Below are 25,590 nucleotides of genomic sequence, written 5' to 3' on the forward strand. Positions count from 1 at the left end.
GCAGTTGTTTATCTTAAATTCAATATCGTTTTAGCACCTTTTCAATTTCCAGCACAAAATAACAAGTAGTTCGTTAATTAGTAGCATTAACCTGAAGATGAATAAAGACCCAAATATTGCTTCCAATTTTTTTTTCTTGACTTAACTGTTGATATTCAAATTAAAAGATAGAGAATCGTTTGGAGTTACAGATTCGATTTGAACGGTCGAAGTCAGTCCATTTTGCTTAACCGTTGTTCAGGCAAACGACATGCATGAAAACTAGAACTTTAGAAGAAATCTTGATACCGAAAAAATTCATTAACAGTAGATCAGTTTATATATCAAAATGCGCAAAATTTACTGACTGGCCTTCAGCGCTAATCCCATCACCGAGGGTTTGTGTTCGAATGCACGCAGTCTAGAAATTTACTCACATGTTCACATCTTGAGGTATTTGACCCATATAATAGGCAGATTAAGATTCCCGTTTTTCCTTTCCGCAAACGGCAAACGGTTTTCTATTCTGCCCTTTTTCTAATTTATACTGTCACTCGGCGTACAGATGCTTTTAATATCGTATTACATACATTACGGCTTTGTCGGGTTTTTTAGATAATGCTGGACGGCGTTTGGCTCGCTTTCTGTATTCGCTTTTACGCGTTGCCCTTCTCTTTTGTATGTTTTACTTTTCGCAAAAGCACAAGCGCTTAATTTATCTAGTTCGTGTTTTTGCGAGATAGTTTATGTATTTACACTTTTATCGTGCACTTTGTTAAGTTATGCCTCCCACCAAGCGAGCGACTCGACGCACGAGGCCATCGAGAGCTGATGCAATAGAAGTGCCAGCGCGTGATGTTCCTAGTAATCGGCCTGCAGGGCCCCTAACCTTGGACCTGGCTGCCCTGACTGCCTCTTTATCGACAGCGGTCACCAATGCTGTTCAGGCAGCCATGTCGCAACCACGAGTTGGACAGGAACAGGGTCTCGTCCCCCCAATTGTAGAGGACGAGGTCGCTGATATTCGCACGAATAATGAGACACCAGGTATATCAACGAGGTCTGATCCGCGGCCATCCCAAGTCTTTACTAGTGCTGCAGTGACTCTGGGCTCGCGCGTAACTTCTAAGATTAAATCCAAAATTTGGGCTAACGAGTATGTCGATTTTGGCGCCCTTCTTAATAACTCCCCTACACCCGAAAAATATTCGCTTTCAGTAGGGAAACCCTCCGAAAATTCACGCGATCCACAAATTACGCTGGAGCCCAGTCACCAGCCCAAGAAAGTTACTGGTATTGACTTATGGCTGACGGCTTTCCACACTTTTGTAGCCATTTTCTGTGAAAAATGTTCGGACCAAACCGCGCCATTAATGAAATACTGTGAGACTATTCGGGATATAGCTCACAAGTCGGGTGATTGGTCGTTTTACGACGAGCAGTTTCGCTATCTCCGACAGTCTGCCCCCGACTCCTTTCCTTGGGACCAAATCCATTGGGAGCTATGGCTTGGGGCGGTCACAAATTTTCGGAAACCCCAACAAGGCGCCGAGAAAGGGCCGGCTCAGCGAAATCGTTTTCGCAATACCAACCCCCCTTTCCCCAAGGGAACGTGTTGGGCATTTCAGAGCGGAAAATTTTGTAAAGGGTGTCAGTATGAGCACGTTTGTTGCAGATGCGGTGGAAAACACTCCGCCAGCAATTGTACCAACGACAAACGTTCTCCTTCACACCCAGCCAGTAACACCAATAAAGGTGGCAAGGCTTGAAAATCTCTTGGACGGATATCCACGACCTTTAAAGTTTTACTTGTGCAACGGTTTTCGTTTCGGTTTTCGTATTAATTTTCTGGGTAAACGCTTATCTTTCATCTCACCGAATCTCAAGAGCGCTCTTGAGCAACCGGAAGTCACCTTATCTAAGTTGCGTAAGGAATGCGAAGCCGGCAGAATTGTTGGACCTTTTTCGGTGCCTCCATTCTCTAATTTTCGGACTTTGCCCCTTGGTGTAGTTCCCAAGAAAGTTCCTGGGGAATTTCGTTTGATACACCATTTATCATATCCTAAAGGCTCTTCAGTTAATGATTTTATTCCCGAATTTTATTCCTCGGTACAATATGCTTCAATCGGTCAGGCAATTTCTGCCATTAAACGTGTGGGGGCAGGCTGTTTTATGGCGAAAACTGATATTAAGTCAGCTTTTCGGATTATTCCAATTCATCCTACTGACTATCCTTTGCTGGGGCTCAAGTGGGATGGCATGTATTATTTTGACAAATGTCTACCTATGGGCTGCTCTTCTTCATGTGCCATTTTTGAAGCTTTCAGTACATCTCTAGAATGGCTCTCGTTGACACGTCTCGGTGCGTCGGCTGTGTTACATGTTTTAGACGATTTCTTATTCATTGCACCTACCGAGGATAAGTGTCGTACAGATCTCAATAATTTCATGGGCATGTGCGATTACCTTGGAGTCCCATTAGCTCCAGAGAAAACGGTGGGCCCTGAGACAGCTCTACAATTCACGGGTATTACTTTAGATTCTGTCAAAGGCGAGACCCGATTACCTGATGATAAGCTTCAAAAATGTCACACTCTTCTGCGTTCGTTTTATAAAAAGCGGTCAGTCACGCTAAGGGAATTACAATCCTTACTAGGCCTTTTAAATTTTACTTGCTCTGTGATCGTTCCAGGTCGCGCTTTCCTGCGCCGCATGATTGATCTTACCAAGGGTCGCCTTAATCCCTATCATCATATTCGTTTAACTCAGGAAGTCAAAAAAGATATTATAACGTGGTGTCAATTTCTAGACGCCTACAACGGCAAATCGTTTTTTCTGGGGGGAAAATGGGAGACGTCTTCTACCCTCGAACTATACACCGATGCCGCGGCATCACTTGGTTACGGGGCTATCTTTGGTAAGCATTGGTGGTTTTGCGGCGCTTGGCCGGCTTCTTGGAAATCCTTTAACATCGCATTTCTAGAATTTTTTCCTATTGTTATTGCCATACATATCTGGGGGTCAAATATGGCTAATAAGTGTGTTACGTTTTTCACTGACAACGCAGCAGTGGTTGAAATCATTAATCGACAGACCTCAAAAGATAAGATAATTATGATGTTGACACGTGACTTCGTATTAAGTTGTTTACGCCATAATATCTTATTTCGAGCACAACATGTGCCAGGTTTAAGTAATAGTCGTGCCGATTTAATTTCCCGCTTACAGGTAGACAAATTCAAACAGCTCATGCCCGACGCGGACGAGTGCGCTACGGCGATACCCGCGAACCTTCTGCCGGAGAGTTGGTCTCTAACTTAGGTGTTCTCTTACGCTCGGCTTTGTCTGAGGGCTCTCGTGCTTCTTATCGGCGAGCTTGGTCGGTTTTTAGTACTTTTCACCAGAGATTCTACGGATCTCCTCAACCAAATTTACCTCTAAAGCCCGATGTAATAGCTTTGTTTATTTCATACCTTTCGGCTAAGAAATTGGCTTGTTCCACTATTTCATCATATTTATCCGCGATCGGATATTTACACAAGCTGCAAGGGCTTCAAGATCCGACAAGAGCATTTTTAATTCAAAAGCTCGTGACAGCTTTAAATCGTCGGCGTCCGTTTGATGTACGGTTGCCAATCACTCGCCCACTGCTCCACGACTTAGTACAGGCCCTCAGACATACCAACTCTTCTGCATTTCAAAGAGTCCTCTATTTTGCTATGTTTTTGCTAGCCTTTTACGGGTTTTTCCGTGTAGGAGAGTTAGCTGCCAAGAGTGCACAGTCTAGAGACACGGTTGTTCAATTTAATGCTTTATCTTTCCTGATGACCCAAGGTAACCTCCACTCAGCTAAGATTACCATCATTGATTACAAACATAACAGGAGGCGCCGGCCTTTTGACGTGTTAATCGATCGTGAAGATTCCCAGCCATTCTGTCCCGTCAAATCTCTCTCACAATATTGTCATCTTAGAGGAGGGCTGGCGGGGCCACTTTTTTGCCATCAAGATGGAAGTCCAGTTACGGTGTCACAGTTTAACACCGATCTTAAAAGGTGTTTGATATCTGTGGCCTCGACCCAGAGCGGTACAAGAGCCACAGCTTTCGCATCGGCGCCGCCTGCCACGCTGCTGACAATGGCTTCTCTGATGCCCAAATACGTACTCTGGGCCGCTGGAAATCCGACGCTTTTAAAATTTATCTTAGGTCACCTACTGCTCAGGCCAATTGAATTTCAAACATGTTCACGAGTCCGCTTGATGACACAGGTAGGGTCAGTCAGGGGCTGCTTATCTGTGTTATCGCCACCGGATATATCGTGTTACATATATTATAGTAGAAGATAATATAGGTAAGTTGTAGTGCTTGGGAACGAGGTTATTCCGGGCGAAAGCCCTTGGAATTAAATTCGGAAAAATTAATTTCCGACCTCGCTGGGATTCGAACCCACGACCTTCGGAATTGTACTACCGATGCTCTACCAGCTGAGCTAGAGGTCAGACTGAGAGCAGGCCGGGGTGAAATAGATGTTAGGTCGCGGTAATTATGATGCAAAGATGAGAGTATGTGGACCGCGTGGCACTAATGAAATAGTAGAAGATAATATAGGTAAGTTGTAGTGCTTGGGAACGAGGTTATTCCGGGCGAAAGCCCTTGGAATTAAATTCGGAAAAATTAATTTCCGACCTCGCTGGGATATATTATATTATATATTATATTTAAGTAGAGTACTTGGCACGCAATTAACGCACACGATAAATCTCTGGCTCTTGAAGTTGGTTAGACATGGGCTACTTCTTCAAGGGTCAATCTCTTGTACAATTTAATGGGTCAGTCAAGGGCTGTTTATCTGTTTTTTTATCTGAATCGGATATTTCGTGTTATATATACTATATCATATTTAGGTAGATTGCTTTAGCAGGCAAGGAACGCATACGCTAAATCTCTGGCTCGTGAAGTTGGTTAGACAGGGGCTACTTCTTCACAGGTCAATCTCTGGTCCAGTTATATGGTTTAATTTTAACTCTCTCTTTCCTTGTCCGCACCTTGCATCGCGCCTTGGTGGGGCCGCCACAGTATGTGGCTTGTGGCGTGTCTATTCTCGCCCCACCTTTGCCGAAGACATAGCTTCTTTGGGTTTTGGTATTTTGTACGATTATAGAGGTTTATTGATTATTAAACTTGCCACTAGCGTGGCCAAAATTATTCCAAAACCAATGTCTCCTGTCTTCTCTTTCGCAAACTAGTGCGTCGCGATGCAAGGCTTGGACGGTAGTTAACTTTAGTCTAAATAAATTTACAGAATGTTTCGACATAAAACAGAGCATTATGCTGACAGCATAATGACATTTATGTCGAAACATTATACTGTTGTAAGATCCGGTAATCCAACTAGATGAATCCGCATGTCTCAAGTCGACCAATAGGATGTGATTACTGTTATTACGTAGCAGTACTTAAGGCGCGCCTTACTACCACGAGGCCTCTTTCCTATTATTCTCGCAGTCGAGCAAGTTCACTGTAAAATCATCCCACCTCCACCCCTGCGGCCCACCTGTTGGATTATCGTATTTAGTTAATCTAGGTTTGGCGTGTTTATTCTCGCCCCACCTTTGCCGAAGACATAGCTTCTTTGGGTTTTGGTATTTTGTACGATTATTGAGGTTTATTGATTATTAAACTTGCCACTAGCGTGGCCAAAATTATTCCAAAACCAATGTCTCCTGTCTTCTCTTTCGCAAACTAGTGCGTCGCGATGCAAGGCTTGGACGGTAGTTAACTTTAGTCTAAATAAATTTACAGAATGTTTCGACATAAACACTTTTCCTTCGTGTTCTACGGTCTTCCGTCTCTTTCTTCTTTTCCTTTACCAATGTCATGATGAAAACTCAAATGACAAGGGTCCGCAATCTCTTTGCAGCCAATCAGTTATTTTCTATATGTTGTTTATATGAAGATCTGGTACTGATCGCTAGAAGAATGTGGGGAACTCTTAAGACTTCCAAGAAGACTCCCGGCATATACGAAACACTAATTTGTACACATTGAGGGTAATGATTTTCGTTTACCTATTAATAGCGGTCAAAAAATATGCATAGTTCAAATGTGCCAATTCTTGATTTTATTGGTAATTTACTGCCTTCTTTTAAGTCATATTCTTTTCTACACAAACACTAGTTACTTACCTTGTCAATGGATGAAAAGAGCTTCTAGAATGGATATACTGTATGACCGAGTCTGTAATGGTCGTTCCAAATCTTCAAAGATAGATTTACTTGTGAGGTCTGCCTCAGAGGAATCCTAGCTTCACACCCACAACCAGGCTAGAACTTTTTGGGGACTAAACTTAAGTACTTAGCCAAGTAAAGAGTCCTAGCAAAGAATCCTCGAACGTTGACACTGAATATAGGGTCAAATTAAAGCTGCGTCAGATATCAAGCTTGGGACATCGAGTAGGCGTGATATCTGTTTCCCATACGACAGGTGTATTTATAACCAATTTGATTGTTAGGACAGTATGCCTCAAAACAACACTGTTTTCTCATCACCCAGTATGGTTTTAATAAAACAAAACATTCGCTGTTTCCCAATTGACAATATTTGACATTTGTTTGCATAAGACACTTCAACAAAATTCCATTTACTGCTACACGTTTCCTCAATGCATCTTTATTTACAAGTTCTTACCAATAGAGTGACCACAGTAAATCCGTGAAACACTAATTACTAAATACTACAAAATAGTGCTGGCTAAACAATAGAAAACAATGGAATTTGAATGAAATCGTGCTATTTAGTATTACTAAAGTTTCACGGATTTACGGTGGTCACTCTAAACCCCTTTCGAAAAAGTCAACGTAGTATTACTGTGTTTTTTTGATCAAAGACTCATTTATACAGGGTTAGCATCATTTCAGTGTTCATTTACAAAATAGTGCTGGCTAAACAATAGAAAACAATGGAATTTGAATGAAATTGTGCTATTAAGTATTACTAAAGTTTCACGGATTTACGGTGGTCACTCTAAACCCCTTTCGAATTAGTCAACGTAGTATTGCTGTGTCTTTTTTTATCAAAGACACATTTATACAGGGTTAGCATCATTTCAGTGTTCAATTACGAGAGCAATAATTTCAATATTTGCAAATACAACAATACAATGACACTTTGAAATTCCACGGGCCTTCACTAGAAGGCACGAATATTCAAAGTAATTTCATCATGATACAAAATCGAGGTAACTCTATTGATGGGTTGCAAGCATTCCCAAGAGAGTCAAAAGACAAAAACCTGGCGGGCATTTTGGTGCCGTTAACAATGGATGCTAATGAGAAATCTTTTGTTAAATGGCACCAACATGGCCGCGATGACGTAACGTGCAATCGAAGAATACAGAATTTGAAAAGTTTTATCCATGGTGGTCAAAGACTTATCACTCCTGGTTCCTCGGATGATTCTGATGAAATGCTTTCGTCTTATACAAAATATCGTTCTTTTGTAGAGAGAAAGACTCAATAAGAGTCCAGGCCTGGTTTGGACTTTCAAAAGCACAATAGACGGGTACAGTAGTCTTGGTATCACTACGGGTGATAATGTAGGTACCATTTGCTGGCATGGTACCTGGTGCAGATCCTTTCAACACATCAATGCAGGAACTGAACTCTCTCTCTTCACAGAATTTTCCTTTGTAAGTGGCTGGGCACTTGCAGCTGAACTTGACTTTTGGTTTCTCACAGTGTTCTACACAGGTTCCTCCATTCATACAAGACTGACTCTTTCTACAGCATCCATTATAGCACACACCCGCAGGATGAGCCATATGGGATTTCTTAAGAAAAAAATGGAAAATTGATTTTAGTCCCGTAATGATCATATATAACAGCAGAAGCATCAAAACTTACCCCTTTATAGAATGTCTGCTGTAGATCATAGTACACATATCCTGTCTCATCTACAAAGTCTGCTGCCTTGGAAGTCTTGTCCTCATCCAGCAACTCACACCTGACATCTTTCATCTGGAACGCCTTACACCGACAGTCATTGATACAGGACGAGAAGCACGTGCGTGGAACATTAATGGTAATGTTCTTGTAGGAGTATCCTCTGAGATATTTTCCCTTGATAACTTGGTTGTTATTTGGGAAAGATCCCGAATAGCAGGTTCCTTGACATTGAAACTCACTGATCACGTGAGTGACGCATGATAACAGCGTGAGGATCACGTGTGACAGCATGTTTCTTTTTACCTTGCTGTAATTATAAAACGGAAAAACATGATATCACAAAAAACGTATAATTTTTATTATTTTTATTATAGTGAATACTAATGTAAAAGATAGGAGGGTCACGTTATTTGAAACCATAAAACGTAGACATTATTATATAATCACGTCTTTTCTCAATGGGGATCATCATTTACATTCAAGTAGTTCTTAAAGAATCTTATTCAACTACAATGCATTGGGCGCCGGAACAGTCAAACAATCGGCCATTTTCTCTGCCAGACAAAATGGCGGTTTTGCAGGTGAAGTTTGAAAATTCACCTCCATCGATCTTGTTATTTCTGGTAGACGTTTTATGATAATCATAAAATAATGATACCTTGTCTTATTATGTTTTCCATGAGATTTTTTAAATTTTGGCAACGAATCTAAAGTAGATTTCGAAAAATGTGATGTCTAACAGTTGAACGACCGAAAAGTCATAATGTCTCAAAGAGAATCTCTCTGGAAAATCTATCTCCTTGCTTTGGAATAAAAGGAAGGAAACTTTGGGAATTTGAAGACCTTGGCATAGTGAATTTGCAGGAATTTTTATCCAGCAGTGCATGGAAGAGCTTCGAGAACGACGTAGATGAACGATGTAAACAATAATATAGGGACGCAATGTATTGTAATTGACGACTAGGATTCTTTAAACATTGAGCAAATTTTTGAGGCAATGTGTGACTGTTTCGGCTTTGTAATGTCTATAACATGATCGTTAAACTTGTTTTTATCGAGAATCAGGGATGATGTCTTCAAAGGAGTGGTTTTGAATTATTTTAGGATTCATGGAATTCTTATGTTTGGTAATCGTTTTATAAAGTTTATAAAAGTTTATAAGGAGTCATAAAAGTTGTATAGGAATCATAAAATAGATCCCAAAGTTAAATATTTCCTCCTCATGTGATGTGTGATGTTTATTCAAAGGTTTCTTTTGGGGCAGTAAAACATCCCGTATAAAGCATCATTGTTTTCGACTCAGGGTTTACAGAAAGGTTTACAAGTTTGTTTTCTCATGATAATCAGTGTTTCAATTTACAAATGATGACAAATATACTCAAATAGTGCCTCTCTTGAGGTTAAACTCATTGAAAGAACATCACTCAAATCATATAAAAACCGCCAACTATTTACTTCAAGTAGATTTAGTACTTAGAATATTGAGTTATGGGTGAGGGGCACTTTTAATGTAACAAAACGAAGCTTACTCTTCAAAATAAGTGAAAAATTTTGGTAATGGTAAAATTAATTAAACTTTTTTTTGAAAAACAACCTTAACTTAAAATGAATCCTTTATTTAATGAGGGTAGCACTGAATAGGAAAAGATATGCTAATTAAACCAATAGACCTCTATTCAACTTTGTCAATAGCCTACGATGTGTATAGGCGTACGATGACTTATTTTGTTTAGCTCGATTGTCATTGTCAACCGCAGAGATCTATTGTCGAGGGTCTCAGCCTCTTTGCAATCATTCAATTATTTTCTATGTTTGCATGAAGATTTGAAACTGATCTGGAAGATTGCGGGAAACCCTTAGGACTTCCAAATACGGCCAATGGTCGTTCTCCGATGCTGCCCTAAAGCTTTGGAATAATCCTGATCACATCCGTCAGTGCAAAGCTTTAACATGTAAATCCAGTTTAAAGAGAAAATAGAAAATAGCGCTATTATTATTATTATTATTATTATTAATAATAATATTATTATTCCAAGGATGCTCTTGGCATACACGAAACACTAATTCGCACACATGAGGGTAATGATTATTTTCGCTTACCTATTAATAGCGGTCAAAAATATGCATAATTCAAATGTGCCAATTTTTGATTTTATTCGTGTAATTTTCTTCCTTCCTTTAAGTCATACAGACACAAACACTAGTTACTTACCTTGTCAATGGGAAGAGCTCCTAGAATGAATAAACTGTATGACGGAGTCTGTAATGGTCGTCCTTTTTAATATCTAAAAGAAAATTGTATAACACGAACAAAAACAACTTTTTCAAATAATTTACATAACGAAGGAAGAAGAGAAACAAGAAGGTTTTCTTTTTATCTTGACAATAGCCCTTTTTAAACAAAGGAGGAACATTAGATTTCAGTTTTCCATTTCATAGGGAATTATTCACTTCGTTGTAGACTTAGATTAACGAAATAGGCTAACGGATTCAAAATACCTGGAACACTCATTTTTATGATCCTGTTTCCTATTTTTATAATCCTGTTTCCTAAAATTTAGAAACAGAAATCTGAATAGACGATAATGTTGAAAGGCGTTAGAGAAAGCGGGGAGAGGTAAGATATCCATGCCCGGTTCACCACATTTGCTTGCCCAATAAAGATTTCCGCTTTTTGTTTAATCAGAAATAACTATTTTTAACTTATTGGGGACTGAACTTACCGTACGTATATTAGGCTAAACCCACAGCCAGGCGAAGAGTCCGCAAAAGTCGTACATTGAATATAGGGTCAAATCAGTAGAGTCAAATTATATCTGTTTCCCATATGACAGGTGTATTAATAACACTTGGTTGTTAGAACAGCATGCCCCAAAACAACACTCTTTTCTTTATCGCCCAGTATGGTTTTAATAAAACCAAAAAAATCGTAGTTTCCATTTACTGTGTTGCAGCTATATGTCGATGGATGGACTTGAATGAATTAAAATTAAGAGCAGGGCCGGGTTGTTCAAAGCTGGATTAGCGCTAATCAAGGATTAACTCTATAGGTCTTATTTAGAGTTAACCCAGGATTAGCACTAATCGGGCTTTGAACAACACTATAATATCGAGCAAAATCGAGAAATCGCGGTTACAGTCAAAATTTCGATTTTGCTCATTTTTGGTTTGCTGGAAGACCGAGTAAACAAACGTGTTGTAGTTAGTTTTTCAAAAAACCGCTAAAATTCTGAGAAATCCTAGAAAATCTGTTGGCCAAGCGGCGATCTCAACAGTAGGCAAACTTTCAGTTGAATCAAACAGGTCCAAAAACAACTAACGCAATACAGAATAGGAAAAAGATATGAAAACTATATGTTTATAGATTGATAGAAGAGATGTTCGAGACTTGATTGGGTATAAAATAATGGTTTTAGCTATTTTTTGAAAGCGGTCAGATGATATTTAGAATTGAGTGGTATTCACACATAGATCGGACCCTTGCTACGCCCAAAAAAAAAAAAAAAATCAAGTGCGCCACTTTTTTTTAAATGAAACTCACGTCATGAACTATTTAGATGTTCTTCTAGAACATATCCAAAAATCAGTTTGGGTTATTGTATTTAGGGTTCAAAAAAATAATGTAAATTACTGCTAAAATAATGTAAATTACTAATAAAAAGTTTCTTTTTTTAAAAGGAAATGCATTTTCGGGTTTAAATTCCGGATGAAAATAGAAACCAATGAGAAAATAGCGACCAGAAACAACAAACACTTATCGATTTCAGTCACGGTATATGTCGAAAATACCACGTTCACGGCCTCCGTATGAACCCTAAATACAATAACCCTCATCTCGTCAACAAAACAAACCCTTTGAAATTCCACGGACATTCATTGGAACACATGAAATTCAAATTAATCGTTCCTTACGAAACTGAGGTTAACCCTGTACGACAGAGAATTTGAAAGGTTTCAGTCAGCAATTAAAAGTATAAGAATCTCATTATCTTCTTAGACTCTCCTTGAAATGGTGAACAAACACTGATCATCACAGATGCTGTCAGGGAAAATGAATGCTATAGAAAACTTGTGATTCAGCGACTTTAAGAAGATCTTTGAAACCGGCAGAAAGAGTAGAGGTTCATTAGTTTTGGTGCAGATTCCATAGAATATTTATTTCAATTTTCGTTTGATCAATCACACGTGCGAAACCGTACACAACTGGCGTTGCGACGAAGGTTTTACCAAGACGCGAATTTCCATGACATTCAATAAGTACGTGCCCTTGAAAGCTTAGACTGTTGAGTTGCAAAGCATTTGAATACAGTGTTAGTTGTAGTGTCCCGGGGATCACAGATAACACAGAATTAACTGAGTTTAACTGTTTTAATACACTTCACACGAGTTTCTCTGACCATGTGTTCCCATAACCCATAATAGTCTATCTAACACAGGAATCCCAATACTACATAAGTGTTACCATAGCAACCAATCAGTTTATTTTCCATTCAATTTTTTATATCCCAAGGTCAGTAGATGTGCTGTGTGGTCACCCTATAGCTGTTCTCCTAACCACCACTGTGTGGTAGACTGTTGTGTTGCAGTGTATTTGAATACTGGGTTAGTGTTACCATAGTAACAAGTTCCCATATTCCAAGGTCAGTAGATGTGCTGTGTGGTCACCCTATAGCTGTCCTCCTAACCACCACTGTGTGGTAGACTGTTGTGTTGTAGCAGTGTATAACCTGACATCTTTCATCTGGAACGCCTTACAACGTTCTCGTTCTTGTCATTATTTTATTATGTTATTATTTTCGCTATTTTCTGGAAAACAAATTTAAGGGGGGAAATGTCGTACTCCATTACATAGTGCTCACATAATACATGTAATCCATTATCATTATAAAATTAAAGTCAGTTTTCTGCTAATTTCTCAATATTCTCATGTAAAAGTTTGTTCCAAAAAACCAGTCAAAGAAATTCACTTCTCCTGTGTCGATAACATAGTACAAAGCTATTGTTTTGCCTTTGATGTTGAATCGTACCATCATGTGTTACTGACGGTGCACAATGAATCAAAGGGGTTACGGGTTAAATGCCTTCATTCTATAACGCTTTCCAACAAGGGGAGCATGCCCATAATTCGTAGTACCTGTTCTTATTATTCGTGCTGCTTAAATATATCAGGACCCCCCCCCCCCCCCCCCCAAAACAAACAAAAAACAAAAAACAAAAAAACGATGAGATAAGAAAGAAAACAAAAATAAAGCAAAATAAAATGGAAAAAGCTTTTAATTGCGATTACGAAACATTAATATTTGGTTCACATTAGTTAGCGCTCGGGGCTTCTATGATTGGCATGTCCTTAAAATCGGTGCGTTATTCAATCGCCGTCATGTCCTAATCTGGCAGATCGACCGTTGATGGGACTGGTAATGAACTTGTCACTCTTCATGTAAGCAGAAATAGCAGGCAATGCCTGGGGGGAAAAGGAATAACTGGTATTACTGATATCTGAGGCAAAAAATCACTATCGATATCTATATGACTCGATATCTTCAACCATATCACTACTTGCTGCGATTCCCAGTCACACGCGACGACCCAACTGAGACCTAAATCACAAACGAAGGATTACGAGGCCAAATTTCAAACACTTAACTGTAAAGCTATCAAGCTTTCGGTATTGACCCTTTTGATTGAGGTCCACCCAAACTCAATTTTTCGTTTGTGATGAAGGCCTAGTTGGTCGCGCGTGACTGAGAATCATAGAAAATCCGCTAGCTTCACAATTACATATTGAGTTCACTGAGTAATTTACTTGGCCCGTGAAAGATTAGTAAGCACTATATCAAAGAAGCAAAAGACTAGCTTACCTCAATCCGCTCAAGGTATGCCTAAGGAAACGACGTAAAAAGGGGTTAGTAGATAGAACTGCCTATATGCCGGACCGCGAAGACGGGAGACTGGGGGGTAGGGCCCCGTCACTTTACCTTTTCCCATACTATATATCTCATATCTTCCAGTCTTAGCCCCCCGCTTTCTAGGGTGGTCCGCAGTTCTTGTTATAAACTGTCTATTTACGTAAGTCTTTCGACGAACCTTGAGATTGGCGTGGGGCTCTAATAGAGAAGCATCAAGCACCATATGATGATCAAGAGCTTCGTACATCATAAAATCCACAAACGTAATCTGGAATGAAACAACAATTCAATGAGTACTGCAATTTTCATTAACATGCGAACTCTGTGTCTGCGAGCTGCATGCAGAAATTTGGTTTTTCGCATTTTTTAGTGAAATTTTTCACCTGTTTGTTTTATGAAGAACATTATCTTCACCTCGAATTGAATAACTAGGGTCAATTTTTTCACCGATTTTATTTCACCAGGTTTCAGTTCTACACATTTTCAAAAAACGTTGTCATCGCCAAAGGCGATAGGCGATAGGTCATTTCGACATGGAAATGGTTTCGTTGAATACAAAGAACACTGAATTAGTCTTAACACTAAGGTCCATGTCTTGACCAGAATAAGAAGCAGAAGCACAAGTCATTCCAGCTATTCTAGGATAGATCTTGGTATGACCTATCTCCTATCGCTTTTGGCCTATCGCTTTTGGTGATGAGAACGTTAACCCTTCTTTTGAGGTATATCTAAATGGGTTTTCCTGTGTAAGGAGTAATCTTTTTCTAATTTTATCTTCCACCATGGGAACTATGATGCCACACTCTAGGGAAAAACCCTTTCCGATGTAATTGCAAGAGAAGTTGCAACACATTTGCAATATGTTGCATTTTGTAACACGTTTCAGGCCAAACCAATATTCCCCTTCACAGTTCCCTGCGCCATCTTGAAAGGTAGACGTGTCTTTCATCGAAGCGAGACGAACGGTGAGCTTGCAATGATAGAGACCTGTGAATAACTGTCCAAGGTGTTAAAAAACGTTCTCTATCGATCATTGCAAGCTCACCGTTCGTCTCACTTTCATGCAAAGGCACGGCTACCTTTCAAGATGGCGCAGGGGACTGTGAAGAGGACTATTGCAAACATTAATTTTGTTTACAGCATTACCTTGTCTCCAACAATAAACTTCTTTTCACCGAGGAAGTCTGCTAATGCTTTGATCTTTGGAACAACATTTTGGAGATATTTTGGTTTTTCTTTATCCTAATAGATAAATAAAAGATAATTCTAGGTAAATAAATGAATACATTAATTGTTTTTTTTCTTCTGCTTTTTGTTGTTGTTGTTGTTTTGTTGTTTTTGGTTTTTTTTCTCGGGCGTGTCAAGTAAAATCACCTAGCTTGCTGGTGTACATCTATTGATTTCTTATTTATTTGATACTTACAAAGCTTTCCTTGTTGTAGCACAGCATAAAGAACCCTCTGCGGAAATCTACCACCTAAAATAAAAACGTCAATTACAGATTCAACATACCAATCTTTTATTGGAATATTATATGCATATTGTTTTCGAACCTAAAAATAATCTCAGTATAGTCAATTATAATATCGTAAGTAATATAATTTCGATATTGCACATACTTGATTTTCCATCACGTCTACTAGGATTTTCTCTTTCTCTGTCTCTCCACAAAGTTTGTTCTTCCTTGCAATGTGACGAAGAATCTGGAAAATATTTAGGGTTGAATGCTTTTTTTAATGAATGAATCGAAGCAAGAGAACATGAACTACATGACACTACATGAACTATATGAACTACATGATAAACCCTCAACTTTTTTCAAACCCTGAAACGACTTCCGGGCGGATCTGATTCAAACACTAAGTCAAGTTATAAAATACTAACACTAACTTACTAATACGACACCGAGGAGTGAGGACGTGTTTTAGTTTTTTTCTCTCTCGTGGATTTTAGTTTTCTACTTCTTAGTCATTCTTTTTCTGTACTTTATATTAAACTATTACTTGTTATCATAAACTAAATTGTAATTTAATATCAGTATTCATTCTGATTTATTATTGTAAATATCTATCTTCTTACTATTATCTTTCCTTTTTGTTTACTTTTTATTTGTACTCCGTAAATCATTGTACAATATAATTAAAATTGTGATATCCCTAGATGAGCCGTTATAGTTATAAAATAACTAATCATATAGATTTTGCTTCCTGATTGGTTGAGAAAGCGTGCTTTATGAGAGCACACAATATCGTCTGCATTAACATTGGAACCATTATAACGTAAACTTACAGCACCACTTTGAGTTATCTTTATGTCACCATCAATGTAATAAGGAAGCTGTAATGATGAAATCATTAGCAACAATTAAATAATTTGTAATCATATATCATTTAACATTTTTTAAATTGAAGCCTTAAAGGTGCCTTATAGGTGCTGATACACGGTGCAACATTGCATGCAACATTGCACGCAACAGGACTGTTGCAGCGTGTGTCTACCCCAAAACTTGTTGCATGCAACGTTACTCTTGCAACATTGCGCGCAGCAAATTTCATCAACATTACCTGCAACATTTTGAAATTTCCAGCCAATCAGCTTGCACCAAATTTATAACACTGCTGACCAAATGTCTTAACATAGCAGGCTGACACAAGAGATTTTGTAGCAATGTGTGTCACCCCGATTCATATTTGCTGCTTGCAATGTTGCGTGCAATATATTGCACCGAGTGTCAGCACCTTTATTCATTATCAGGTTGTATGCCCTCAAGTACACCTTAAAACTTAAAGAGATTTTAACCCCCCTCCCCGTCCTCAGCCCACTAAGAATAACACTCCTGGATCCTATTTCTTAGGCTGAAGCCCACATGCCCTCCACTATATCCCACCCAACTGCTATTACAAGTAGGGAAAACGACTCAGTTAACTTACATTTGGAAAGTCAAGTCCCAGGGTAAACTTTTCTTTTTCCCAGCATTCTCTGCTGTAATCTGAGGCTGAAGTTCAAATAGAGGTGGTATAAATGTATCGTTTAATAAACGACCAGGAGCGTTTTTAATATTAGATTTTTTTTGATATAAATACATTTGAAAGTAAAGCTATGTGAGATTGCTAGACATCAATATTAAGAAAGTAAAATAGGTTTTGAGCCAAAATCTTCAAGAAGCTTTGGAGAAGTAGATCCGAGAAAGTATAACTTCATGTAACATACCTAAGCAGACAAGGTAAGACGATTGATAATCGTTTTAATTATCGATCTGCTAACGTGTTAGTGAGTCGGTGAGTGACACATTTGCATATTCAGATCCCTCACAACAGCTCGTTTCTATGCTTCGTGTATCCACGAGTTAAAAATCCAATTAATGAAACTGGGAAAAGTAAGGGTAAAAGAATGGAGCGAACAAACAAAAAGGAACATAGGAAGGAAAGAAGGAAGGAAAGATGGAAGGAATGAAAAGGAAAGGATGGAGGGCGAAAGAAATGGAAAAAAGAGTGAGACAAGGAAGGAAAGGATAATGAACGTAAGAATAAATCAACAAAGAATGGAAAAAGGGATTGAGCAAGGGTTGATGGGAAAAGAGACTTTTAAAACAAATATAAATTCCCATGGTTTAGCGTGGTACGGTATGAAGTTAATAGTAGTTGCTGAAAATGTTATGCACCTACAAGGTGTATGCGAGAGGGTACATAACTATTTTTGACCAACTGTTGAAGTCATATCGTGGTAAATTAGAGGACAAACCACTCTAAACCATCGAAATATTTACAATAACTTACAAATTTCTCGCGCGCTGAATGGTTATTTTTTATCATCAATAAGAAGACAGACAGATAAAACTGACGTCAACGAGCGCGCGCTCTTTCCGTTGGTTGTTTTGATCGCTAAAAATGAGAAGTTTTTATCGTTTTTGTTATTGTAAAAAACAAATTGACATCAGATTTTTATGTGTCTGTCCTCTTATTGACAATAAATTTCGCCACAATGTTTCATCACAATGTGATGACGCAATTTATTGTCAATAAGAGGACAGACACATAAAAATCTGATGTCAATTTGTTAATTTTTATTTTTACAAACAAAGAAAAGTTTGAAAGAAAAATGTTTTCTCGCGCTCGCTGCTTCCGGGCGCGAGCGATTCGTGATTTGTTGGCGTAATTTGTTGGTATGTCTTCTTATTTACCACGGCTCTCGACCAATCAGAAAGGCAGAATATCTTTATATGTGGCAATATAATAGAGTTGCCTCCAGATAAAGGTTTGATACAATATCATATACTTTTCATAATCAACTTACCGACACTACCACCGCTGAATCTCTTTTCTTCAAACTCCATTCCAACATAGTGTATTAACAGACGAATAGGTTGAGCAATCTGATTAAAAGAAACTTTAAATAACTTACATTTTTAAGGCACTAATTTTTTTTTTTTTTTTTCCTATCTCCCTCTACTTTTCATATTGATAATTGCTTACTATCAATCACGTGACTTTTTGGAGTTGACTGGGGGGCAAACAAGCGGTTGACTGGGGGGCAACTAACGGATGCTAAGTCAAAACATATCAAAATAAGTCCTCAAACTATTGTATTTGACTATTTTCACGACATCAAATCAGAAGACAAGAGATCAAAACAACCTCCAGGATTCTACAAGCCATCAAAAAAGAGCTATTACCGGAAGTGACGTCTATTGATAGCAACCTATTGCTGGGTTACACTTGACTTCATTTCCTGTCTCGTGCAAATGTTCATCAGCTGAATCACAAGTTTTCAATAGAATTCTTTCTGGCTGACAGCACGTGGTGGTAAGTGTTTGACAACCATTTGCAGCAGATAATGAGATTCAAAGACTTTATCAGCTGATTTAAAACAAGCTATTTTTGTTATTCCCAGCCTTCCTAATATATCCAGTCCTCTTTCAGCCAAACCAAGATGACTGTCCCGAGTTAGCATTCCTCCACGTAAGCACTCAAAAAGTATTGGGTGTCAAAAACAATAGAACGATTTTAATCTTTTAATTCTTCGTTCTATTATTTGTTTCATAGTTCAGAGCTCCTCTCGGCAGAGGAGACGAGTGCAAGCCTTCCTTTTGTCGAGTTAAAATTCGCGGTTTTTAAAAGTTTTGAGAAATTTTTCGAGGAAAATTAATTTTGATAAATATTCACTAAAAAAAGAATTAGGAATCCAAATATGCTATAAGTAAAGCTTTCTTTATATAGGAGTAGTTTCAAGGCCATGTCGCTTGTCGGAATTTACTCCAAAAAGGTCTTCTACATAGCTAGAAATTGTTTTTACGGAGAGATTATAATTGCTTGCACACCACTATATCGAAAATGTTCAAATGTTTAATACTTACCGATCTGTAATCCCAGTATGCGAAAACAGGAGCCATTTTCAGTGCGATTTGTAAGACTTCAGCAACTAAAAGTAACGACTATCCGACAACTAGACCCTTGCAGGATAGTATGCCTAATTCAGCTCCATTCATATGGTGAGACAATAAGAGTTTACTCTAATGAGAATTTTTTGCTTTGTCCTCCGAATGATAGAGCTGCATTTGCTTTACAAAGGGTCTATTATGTTTTTTTAAATAAGAGATTAGTATTTCTATATAGAGTATACCTACTAATGAGGCCTTTTCTTTTCCCGAGGTCTTAGTCTTATAAGTATTAGTCCTAGGACCGCGTTATACAGTCGACACGTGTGAGATTTTGAAATGGATATTAGGTTTAAGCGTAAAAACAAACTTGGCTCATTTGCAGTTTCAATAAGAAAAAACGTGATGAAAACACTATATCAAGGAAATAACACAAAAAAGGGTTATAAATTGAAAATTCAAACGTGACAACTCCGCAGGATCAAGACAAGGATTAAGGGGGGGGGGGGTGAAGATATTGGGGGGGGGGGGATGAATATATGGGGGGGAGGGGGCTCTTAAATATTTTGTCATGCGTACAGGGGGGCTCTCAATTTGAATGTGAAAAAATAAACACATTTATAAAATCAATTTGTATAATTATACTAGCTGGGCAATCTAAATAATTGGCGAATATTTGGTTTAATATGTATTCCTTTTTATATTTCATTCTACATGAAAATGAATAGACCTCTTCGGCTTGGCGTAATGTTTTTCCATTTCAGACTACGTGTCATTCCCTTGAGAATAAGATTCTTTGTTTGAGCTTAAACAAAGAAATGATACTCTAGGGAATGACATGTGGTCTGAAATGGGAAAACATTACGTCACAGCCGAGGAGGTCTATCATGTCCAAATATTAAACTTTTGGAAAAAAAACCCTTTTCTTTGGATTCGCGAACGGTGGCAAAAACTGCTTTTTCTATGAATTAAAAATATATGATTGCGCCCTAAAAGCAACTGGATTTTTGAGGAATACTTCTTGGTCCATCTTTGACTGCATGAAAATGTGTATAGCTGTTGTTGTTGGCCTAGAATTTCACCCCAATTCCAATTGACAGATTTTTTTGCATATGTTTCAGGCAGTGTCATTCTATTGAGTATTTTTTCGTCTTTCTGCAACAAATCTTTATAACGTGTTTGTCATACAGTCTAATAGTTTCAATGTCTTTCCATTCAAATGACATGTTTTCTTGTTTCACAAAGTCATTCCCTTGAGTATGACTTCATTTTTTTTCTTTTCTTTCTTATAATTTCAATGTTTTTCCATTCTACTATAGAAGGTCATGTCATACACCTAGCTCTAGATGTCAGTCCAAAAGTGGAATTGAAATGTCAACGCCATCTTCTTTGCGTGGCGGTTTAGTCTTGGTAAGCCAGAAACTATTGCACCTACTACAATCAACTTTTCTTGGGTGTTTTCAAATGCCGATCTTCGTAAAGAATTTCAATGTAATTAGGTCTATTTTGCGGCAGAGGGATAAGAAACATTGCGATTAATCACTTAAGTGTGTATCTCCTGAAGGACAGACTGCTTTGTTGGACGTTTCTACTTGAACTAATTGTTGTTGGCAAGATTCAAAAGCCTCTAATTTTGTCTGCGCATTTCCAACCGCGGGGGAAACATCTGGTGCTTTTTAAAATAATTATACATTATTTATTAAACACAAAATGCCTCTTGGTATTACTGTGATGATATAGAAATGCTATTTTTGTCATGCTTACATGGGTGTCAACGCTCATTAGTACTCTAAACCTCTCACATTGAACAAGAATGAAATTTTGAAATTTAATTTATTGACCGCTACACTCAGTAAAGGCAAAAGAGTGTGCCTCTTCATCGTTTGGTAGGTTTATACCAATATAGAACCGCCTATCTGTTTTAACAGTACGCAGTATTAATAATAAGAACGCAGTAGAACGACTATAGGGCATGCTCTCCTAGTTACTAAGGGTTATAAACATTTGCCATATCTGAATAAATAATAGAAAAACAAGTGTTAGCGCCCTAATCGATTTGCCACCTTCATTAGTTAACTGCTTAAACTGTTAGTGTGAGCAGAGGAGACGGACTCTACTAAACGGAAAACCTGGTTATAAAGATTTGGAGCAACAGAGAAGTCATTTCTTCTGGCAAAAGGTAAGTAACTAGTGTTCCTTGGTTGAAAAGAAAAAAATTAAGATGAATAACTTGTCACGTCAATAAATATTACCAGTTACAATATATCAGAATTGGTACATATCTGTTTGACCCTTTCTGGCCTTTGCTCAATAATATAGGATCATAAAGGATCGAGAATGTTATTCCTTGTTATTTTCGCATTTTTCTACTTCGTGTGCCAAGATCAGTTATTGCTGGAAAATAGTGAAAAGTTTACCAAATTTTTCTGAAACCACCGAATTGTGATCTCAATATAATGTTTTCAAAACTTTGAAAACACATGTGAAATTAATAATCCTTAAAGTGTATATCAGGTCTAGAATTTTTTTACGGTTTTGGCATCTCTAGATGATATAAATAAATATTCCAAAAAAAATTTTTCGATTTCGAATTTTTTTCACCTCGAAATCAGCCTTCAAAGTTAGATTTCTGGCGACGCCCAGTCGTGTTGGCCGTGTTTTAGGAGACTGGTAACTAGTGACGTAAATTCGAGAACCGAGAAAAGCGATTGTCAAGGATACGAGTAGACAAAGTATTGTAAACATTGACCCGTTAGTGACTTTCATTCCTTCAAAAAACATAAATTTCAATATATAATTTCACAAGATGGCTACGAACTATTACGGGAGTGATTGCAGCTCTGAAAGCGAGATTTCAAGTATATATTCAGAGGAAGAGGATGGAGAAATAGAGGACGAATGCCATCAACATGCTGAAACACACGAGTCAGATGATAGCTACCCCAGGTCTGAATCTCACGAATTGGTAGGACCATATTCTTCAGAACCACTTGCTGATGCGGAATGGCTCAGTGAATATAACGAAGAAATTTCAAAGATCGAGAAGAGAAATGAAAAGCTTCAAGAAAGATTTGATGGCGTCACGCCGAATAGCGCTTGGTACGTAACTATCAAGATCTAGCTACAAGCTCACTCTTTTTGCAAAATATTTAGTTTCGTTTTGATTTTTTTACTAACTCGCAAATCTAAACGTTTCCTCTTTTAGGTGTAGATGCGGTCATTGCAAGAAAGACTTACTTCAAAAACCTCAAGAGTGTAATTGCTGTCACGAAATAGAGGGTTGTCTCGAGTCACTGAAGTCTTCCGAAGTGCTCGAAGAATTGGAAGTACCTCCCATTTGTGTGACCTTACATCCAGGGTTTGAGCCTGTTTGTTTAAATCGCTGGTCCCTACGTTCATCATGTGCCAAATACCGCACTATCGACGGATATAAGTATAGACAAACTGGCAGTGAAGAAGAGTGAGTAAATCCTTTTTTTTTCTTCTAAGCTTAGTTTTAATTACATGGGCCCAGAACAAGTAAGATAACTATGACTAATGTTTTCTTCCTTATTTTCTTATATCTTTTACTGTTCACGTGCTTTACAAGTCATACCATGCCGTTTTAAAGTATTACTTATTTCCATGATAATGATGTAAATAGCAATTGTAACTGACAGTTGTTTATTTCAAGAATATATTCTTGTTTGTTTGATAAGTTTATATACTAACAAATTATCATTTCATATTTTAGGCTTCTCCGTGCAACAGCTTACAGGGAATTCACCCAATTGGTTCATGGTTATCAAGGAGGAGGATCCAAGAGAATCCCACTGCCTGCTTGTGCATACCACTCGATAAGAAAACAGTTTCCTAGCACCGATTTTTGTGGATACGAAGATAACGAGTGATACATATTATATTATAAACAGAACATTGCATTAGAGTGATTTTACTTGAAGCATGAAAAAAATTGCACTACATAGTAGTAGATATTCACTGTTTTCTTTTGTTTTACTTCGACTCTCCTCACTAATTATACAACTTTGTATCATGGGTCTAATAGAAATGACTCAAATTGCCTTTATGAGGGTTGTTTTGTATTTGTCACTTTGTATTGCACTTACAACTATAATAAAAAATTATAAAATAATTAATTGTAAAAAGTATTACAAAATGATACATTTCTACATATTAATATAAGAGTGAAGTCACTAAACCAGTGAAATGGATAGTAGACTAATACACCTTAGCACTGAGACTCTAATGCCATTGTTTTCTTTTGTGTCTATTTGACTATTACACCTTAACAAGTAATTTCTATTTCACGGGTTTAGTAACTTCACTCTAAAAGCAAGAGAGTATTAACTGCTTTTCTGGTTTTTAGGGCAGTCTTTCACATTCTTGTGTCCTTTCATGGGATTCTTGCAATGAGTGCAATGAGGGATTGATTTCTCTATCCTGCCTTCTCCAATCTTCTTTGTTTTCTTCATTTCGGCAGCTTTGGCTTCTTGTTCAAGTACCTGTGATACTGATAAAAGTAATGCACAAATTAGCATGAAGTGAATAGTTGATGACAAAATTGTTAGTTTATATTATACTTCTATTATGTTATGACTGTTAGATTATTCAACATATTAGAAATAAACCTTCATGACTTAGACACAACAGTCTAATTATGAAGAAAGATCTATAGTGAAAGCACTGAATAAGGACTTGGTGATATTTGAACACTGAAACAGAGTGCAGTCAGTATAACCAGTGAAATAGTACAAAATCTAAATAGTAGTAATAATTAGCACAAATTCATTTGTTTTCTTTTGTTTGGTAAGCACTATTCAGTGCTATTCAGCTAAGCAAATTTCACAGGTATGATGATGGCACTCTTCAAACTTAGAAACATCAATGGGAAATAACATCCTACTCACATGGTGTTGTGGGTGGTACATTGTCTACAACCATACTCTTTCTCTTTTCCTTTTTTTCCAAAGCCACAGTTTTACTTTCTTTTACCAGCATCGTGTTCATTGATGGTGGGGTCATTTCTTTTAATTCTTTCTGTGCCTCTCTTAACATGTCTTCTTTCTGCAATGCTTCGAGAAAAGTGATGTATATCTCTTCCACATACCCTATTGATAAAAGATAAACAATAACATGTATACAAGTATTTTTTGACTTTTTGTTAAATCAGATGTGCCGAAATAGCAATTCTTACCATAATCTGGTTTTATTCTCACATCTCTTACAGTAGCCTCCCCATTTTTAAACTTCGGATAAATAAATCTCACTTGGTCTGATCCATCTGGCTTCTTTTTTGTCTCTCTAATGATATTGTAGTTGAAGTGGCTTACAGCAAGTATTTGTCTTGGAAGGAAAGAAAACAAAGAGAATGATTATAACAAATTATTATTCTTATTATTCGAATATCTTAGTTTGATTTCATTTGTTTCTTTATTTTGCATATTGCAATTCAAGTTTTTGCAAGAATGCAAATATTTAGTCATGCATTTATGTCTTATTTCTTGATAGCTTTTATATGAGAATAATACTATGATTATAATATTAGAAAAATCTATATAGTAAACAAACGATAGTGCTACAGTTGGGGCATATAGTCCAATATGTGTGACATTTTTTTATTATCAATCGACGACTTACCTTTCGGCGATTTCTTTGAGAATTGTTGGCTTCAGCTGAACTAGTCGATGGAACTGGGTAAAGTTTTGGGTATGACACAATTCCGGTCTCATCCCTTACTAAGTGTGCCAGCTTTCTGTCGTCTTCTCCGAAAGAGTAACGCTGACTGTAGTCCTCTGGAGAAAAGTGCTCCGAGCATATTGCCGAAGTCGCCGTAGGCGTCCATTTTGCTCGTCTTTTCAACACAAAATCGACCCATCTTTTCCTTCTAGCCTTTGCTATTGGTCGGTCATCATTAAAATAAGGGATCGTATGAAGTTTTATGCCTTTCTTCGTTATATTTGAACACCCTCCAACCACGCACCTACTAGGCATATTTACAATACTTCGAAAGGCCGATCTAAACTGTGTCACCGAATTTACGTCACAGAAAAACTAGTGCCAGTCCATTAGCGTCTCCCAAAACACGGCCAACACGACTGGGCGTCGCCAGAAATCTAACTTTGAAGGCTGATTTCGAGGTGAAAAAAATTCGAAATCGAAAATTTATTTTTGGAATATTTATCTATATCATCTAGAGATGACAAAACCGTAAAAAAATTCTAGACCTGATATACACTTTAATTTTAGGAGGAACCATACGATTATCCGTTTATCATATATAGGACAAAATTAAACGAAAACAAACTATCAGATATTTGTAGTTATGGTTCAAAATAACTTTTATTCAGCAGAGTTCAAGCGTGTTTCTTCATTACACATGTGCTCTCTT

At 37.7% G+C, this 25,590-nt stretch overlaps 4 protein-coding genes and 1 pseudogene across 6 annotated transcripts; 2 read left to right on the plus strand and 3 right to left on the minus strand.

Annotated features, from left to right (window-relative positions):
• Positions 1-2,151: 2,151 nt before the first annotated feature.
• LOC148905277 (uncharacterized) lies at positions 2,152-4,269 on the plus strand (annotated as a pseudogene).
• A 2,334-nt stretch (positions 4,270-6,603) lies between these two features.
• LOC116290856 (uncharacterized) lies at positions 6,604-10,717 on the minus strand. Of its 2 annotated transcripts, XM_089040458.1 has the most exons (5): positions 10,646-10,717; positions 10,422-10,472; positions 10,135-10,207; positions 7,881-8,229; positions 6,604-7,807 (listed from the first exon to the last, which is right to left on the minus strand). In XM_089040458.1, exons 4-5 carry the CDS (start codon positions 8,211-8,213, stop codon positions 7,412-7,414), a joined length of 729 nt encoding a protein of 242 aa, XP_088896584.1. In that variant the 5' UTR covers positions 8,214-8,229; positions 10,135-10,207; positions 10,422-10,472; positions 10,646-10,717; the 3' UTR covers positions 6,604-7,411. The 2 variants fall into 2 exon arrangements, with proteins under 2 accessions (XP_088896584.1, XP_088896585.1); XM_089040459.1 differs by lacking the exon at positions 10,422-10,472.
• Positions 10,718-13,178: 2,461 nt separating this feature from the next.
• LOC116290848 (glutathione S-transferase Mu 1) lies at positions 13,179-19,294 on the minus strand. The gene is made up of 10 exons (XM_031697959.2): positions 19,182-19,294; positions 18,122-18,200; positions 16,759-16,823; positions 16,118-16,165; positions 15,448-15,531; positions 15,252-15,305; positions 14,975-15,070; positions 14,007-14,096; positions 13,781-13,801; positions 13,179-13,383 (listed from the first exon to the last, which is right to left on the minus strand). The coding sequence occupies exons 1-10, from the start codon at positions 19,215-19,217 to the stop codon at positions 13,288-13,290; spliced, it is 669 nt and encodes a 222-aa protein (XP_031553819.2). The 5' UTR covers positions 19,218-19,294; the 3' UTR covers positions 13,179-13,287.
• A 2,422-nt stretch (positions 19,295-21,716) lies between these two features.
• On the plus strand, positions 21,717-23,334 carry LOC148905278 (uncharacterized). Its single transcript, XM_089039775.1, has 3 exons — positions 21,717-22,301; positions 22,408-22,662; positions 22,936-23,334. Exons 1-3 carry the CDS (start codon positions 22,009-22,011, stop codon positions 23,090-23,092), a joined length of 705 nt encoding a protein of 234 aa, XP_088895901.1. The 5' UTR covers positions 21,717-22,008; the 3' UTR covers positions 23,093-23,334.
• On the minus strand, positions 22,849-25,372 carry LOC148905279 (uncharacterized). 2 transcript variants are annotated; one of them, XM_089039778.1, is made up of 4 exons: positions 24,840-25,372; positions 24,397-24,545; positions 24,195-24,310; positions 22,849-23,712 (listed from the first exon to the last, which is right to left on the minus strand). In XM_089039778.1, the coding sequence occupies exons 1-4, from the start codon at positions 24,929-24,931 to the stop codon at positions 23,671-23,673; spliced, it is 399 nt and encodes a 132-aa protein (XP_088895904.1). In that variant the 5' UTR covers positions 24,932-25,372; the 3' UTR covers positions 22,849-23,670. The 2 variants fall into 2 exon arrangements, with proteins under 2 accessions (XP_088895904.1, XP_088895902.1); XM_089039776.1 differs by having other exon boundaries at positions 24,110-24,310; positions 24,840-25,366.
• Between the last annotated feature and the right edge of the window lie 218 nt (positions 25,373-25,590).

This window comes from Actinia tenebrosa, unplaced genomic scaffold (assembly GCF_029948245.1).
Source record: "Actinia tenebrosa isolate PJP-AT-01 unplaced genomic scaffold, QUT_ActTen_1.0 PGA_scaffold7__59_contigs__length_16204524, whole genome shotgun sequence".
In the NCBI taxonomy this organism is placed as follows: Eukaryota; Metazoa; Cnidaria; class Anthozoa; order Actiniaria; family Actiniidae; genus Actinia; species Actinia tenebrosa.

Bases quoted from the DNA above. Each gene is read 5' to 3' on its own strand.
- LOC116290856 (XM_089040459.1), bottom strand. From the start codon at position 8,213: ATGCTGTCACACGTGATCCTCACGCTGTTATCATGCGTCACTCACGTG. The intron at 7,808-7,880 runs GTAAGTTTTGAT...TTTTTTCTTAAG, and splicing joins AGCAGACATTCTATAAAGGG to AAATCCCATATGGCTCATCC.
- LOC116290848 (XM_031697959.2), bottom strand. From the start codon at position 19,217: ATGGCTCCTGTTTTCGCATACTGGGATTACAGATCG. The intron at 15,532-16,117 runs GTAAGTTTACGT...AATATTTTCCAG, and splicing joins AGATAACTCAAAGTGGTGCT to ATTCTTCGTCACATTGCAAG. The intron at 15,306-15,447 runs GTATGTGCAATA...TTTTTATTTTAG, and splicing joins TAGACGTGATGGAAAATCAA to GTGGTAGATTTCCGCAGAGG.
- LOC148905279 (XM_089039776.1), bottom strand. From the start codon at position 24,931: ATGAGACCGGAATTGTGTCATACCCAAAACTTTACCCAGTTCCATCGA. The intron at 24,311-24,396 runs GTAAGAATTGCT...TTTTATCAATAG, and splicing joins GAGAATAAAACCAGATTATG to GGTATGTGGAAGAGATATAC. The intron at 23,713-24,109 runs GTGAGTAGGATG...TACTTTTATCAG, and splicing joins TGTACCACCCACAACACCAT to TATCACAGGTACTTGAACAA.
- LOC148905278 (XM_089039775.1), top strand. From the start codon at position 22,009: ATGGCTACGAACTATTACGGGAGTGATTGCAGCTCTGAAAGCGAGATT. The intron at 22,302-22,407 runs GTACGTAACTAT...TTCCTCTTTTAG, and splicing joins GTCACGCCGAATAGCGCTTG to GTGTAGATGCGGTCATTGCA. The intron at 22,663-22,935 runs GTGAGTAAATCC...TTCATATTTTAG, and splicing joins CAAACTGGCAGTGAAGAAGA to GCTTCTCCGTGCAACAGCTT.